This window comes from Otolemur garnettii, unplaced genomic scaffold, assembly GCF_000181295.1.
Source record: "Otolemur garnettii isolate 467f Iridium unplaced genomic scaffold, OtoGar3 scaffold00152, whole genome shotgun sequence".
Lineage (NCBI taxonomy): Eukaryota > Metazoa > Chordata > Mammalia > Primates > Galagidae > Otolemur > Otolemur garnettii.
In genome coordinates, this window is record NW_003852547.1 from 1,063,850 (window position 1) to 1,065,264 (window position 1,415).

At 49.6% G+C, this 1,415-nt stretch overlaps 2 protein-coding genes across 3 annotated transcripts in view; one reads left to right on the forward strand and one right to left on the reverse strand.

Annotated features, from left to right (window-relative positions):
* Nucleotides 1–373, forward strand: part of SRRM5 (serine/arginine repetitive matrix 5) — a 2,596-nt gene extending 2,223 nt beyond the window's left edge. Inside the window, exon 3 of the mRNA XM_023518967.1 lies at nt 133–373. Within this exon, the coding sequence (XP_023374735.1) occupies nt 133–373 (241 nt within the window). The remainder of the gene's footprint in view (nt 1–132) is intronic.
* ZNF428 (zinc finger protein 428) overlaps nt 1–1,415 on the reverse strand; it is an 11,708-nt gene that overhangs the window by 7,130 nt on the left and 3,163 nt on the right. Inside the window, exon 2 of one of the 2 annotated variants that reach the window (XM_003799489.3) lies at nt 333–537. In XM_003799489.3, coding sequence (XP_003799537.1) covers nt 333–408 — 76 coding nt within the window. In that variant the 5' untranslated portion in view covers nt 409–537. Of the gene's footprint in view, nt 1–332; nt 559–1,415 lie in introns of both variants that reach the window. The other variant, XM_012811173.2, reaches the window with a different exon arrangement.

Sequence of the window (1,415 nt, forward strand, 5' to 3'; positions counted from 1 at the left end):
CAGTGGGAAGGAATCCCCTAGCAGGACAAGGAGTCCCAGTCCGAAGAAAACCTCTAGCAAGACTAGGAGCCCTTCCCCATCTCAACCTAGAATCCACAGCAGTTCCAGTGGGAAGGAATGCCCTAGCAGGACAAGGAGCCCCAGTCCGAAGAAAACCTCTAGCAAGACAAGGAGCCCCTCCCCATCTCAACCTAGAATCCACAGAAGTTCCAGTGGGAAGGAATCCCCTAGCAAGACAAGGAGCCCCTCCCCATCAACACTTCCCAGTGGAGGCCAAACCCCAAACCAGGATTACAGTCAAGCCAACACCACAGCCTCTAAGGCTATCTCACCTGGAGAGAGGTCTTCATCGTCTTCTTCCAAGCTGGCATAGCCTCCAGTCTCAGCTGGCTCACGGGTCTCTGTCATGGCCAGGGGAGAGGACAGGAGACAGGAGCAGAGCAGCAGCTGAGCAGCGTCCCTCCCCAGCCGGCTCTCCACAACCACACCTCCAGCCAAAGTTCTCTAATACAGGATGTTGGCAAGTAGAGAGGGATGCTGGACAGGGAAAGGAAAGGCCTGCAGTGACTCAATAAATTTTTACATAGCTACCATCCCCAGCGCAAGCCCAACTGTGTGCTCAGTGCTGGAGGTCAGGCAAAGATGGCTTCAGCTCTGTCCCTGACTATCTATAGGGCCTTGACTGTAAGCCCTGCCCCTCTGTTGGTCTTAACTTCCCCTTCTGGGCAACAAGGCTGCCTTCTGGTCCTTATTCAATGGGTAGGGAGAGGACGTTCTAAATACTTAGCAGTAGGTACAGCTGCATGGGCACCAATCTGAACTGAGAGTGGACCAGGGGCTTACACTAGGCTTTAACCCTGTAGTTGCTGTACTGTGGGGACATCTGGGGTGGGACAGTCCAAAGTGTACAAAAGGAGTACTTGCATAGCAGCAATATACCAACCAGTCTGGAAATATTTCAGTATTTACACAATTGGTGTTGCGACAGTACTTTGAATATGAGCCTTAGTTCTTTATCAATTGACAAGACAGTATCTAGGTTTGCCACTCTAGCTGTGTAGTGTCACGTGAAGGACCTAACTTCTCTAGCCTACTTCTTCCTTTTTAGGAAAGGGGCATCCAGGCCTTAACTCATTTATGTACTTCTTACAACCAAGTTGAGAGATTATCTCCCCCACATAGATGAGAAAACTAAACAAAAGGGATATCATCTGGTAGGTGGCTGAACGAGGATTTGAAACCATGTCATCCTACCTCTCATAAAATGAGCTCCTGGATCAAAACATTTTTTTTTCTTCTGAGACAGAGTCTCACTACGTAGAGTACTGTGGCATCACAGCTCACAGCAACCTCAAACTCTTGGGTTTAAGTGATTCTCTTGCCTCAGCCTCCCAAGTAGCTGGGACTACAGGCAC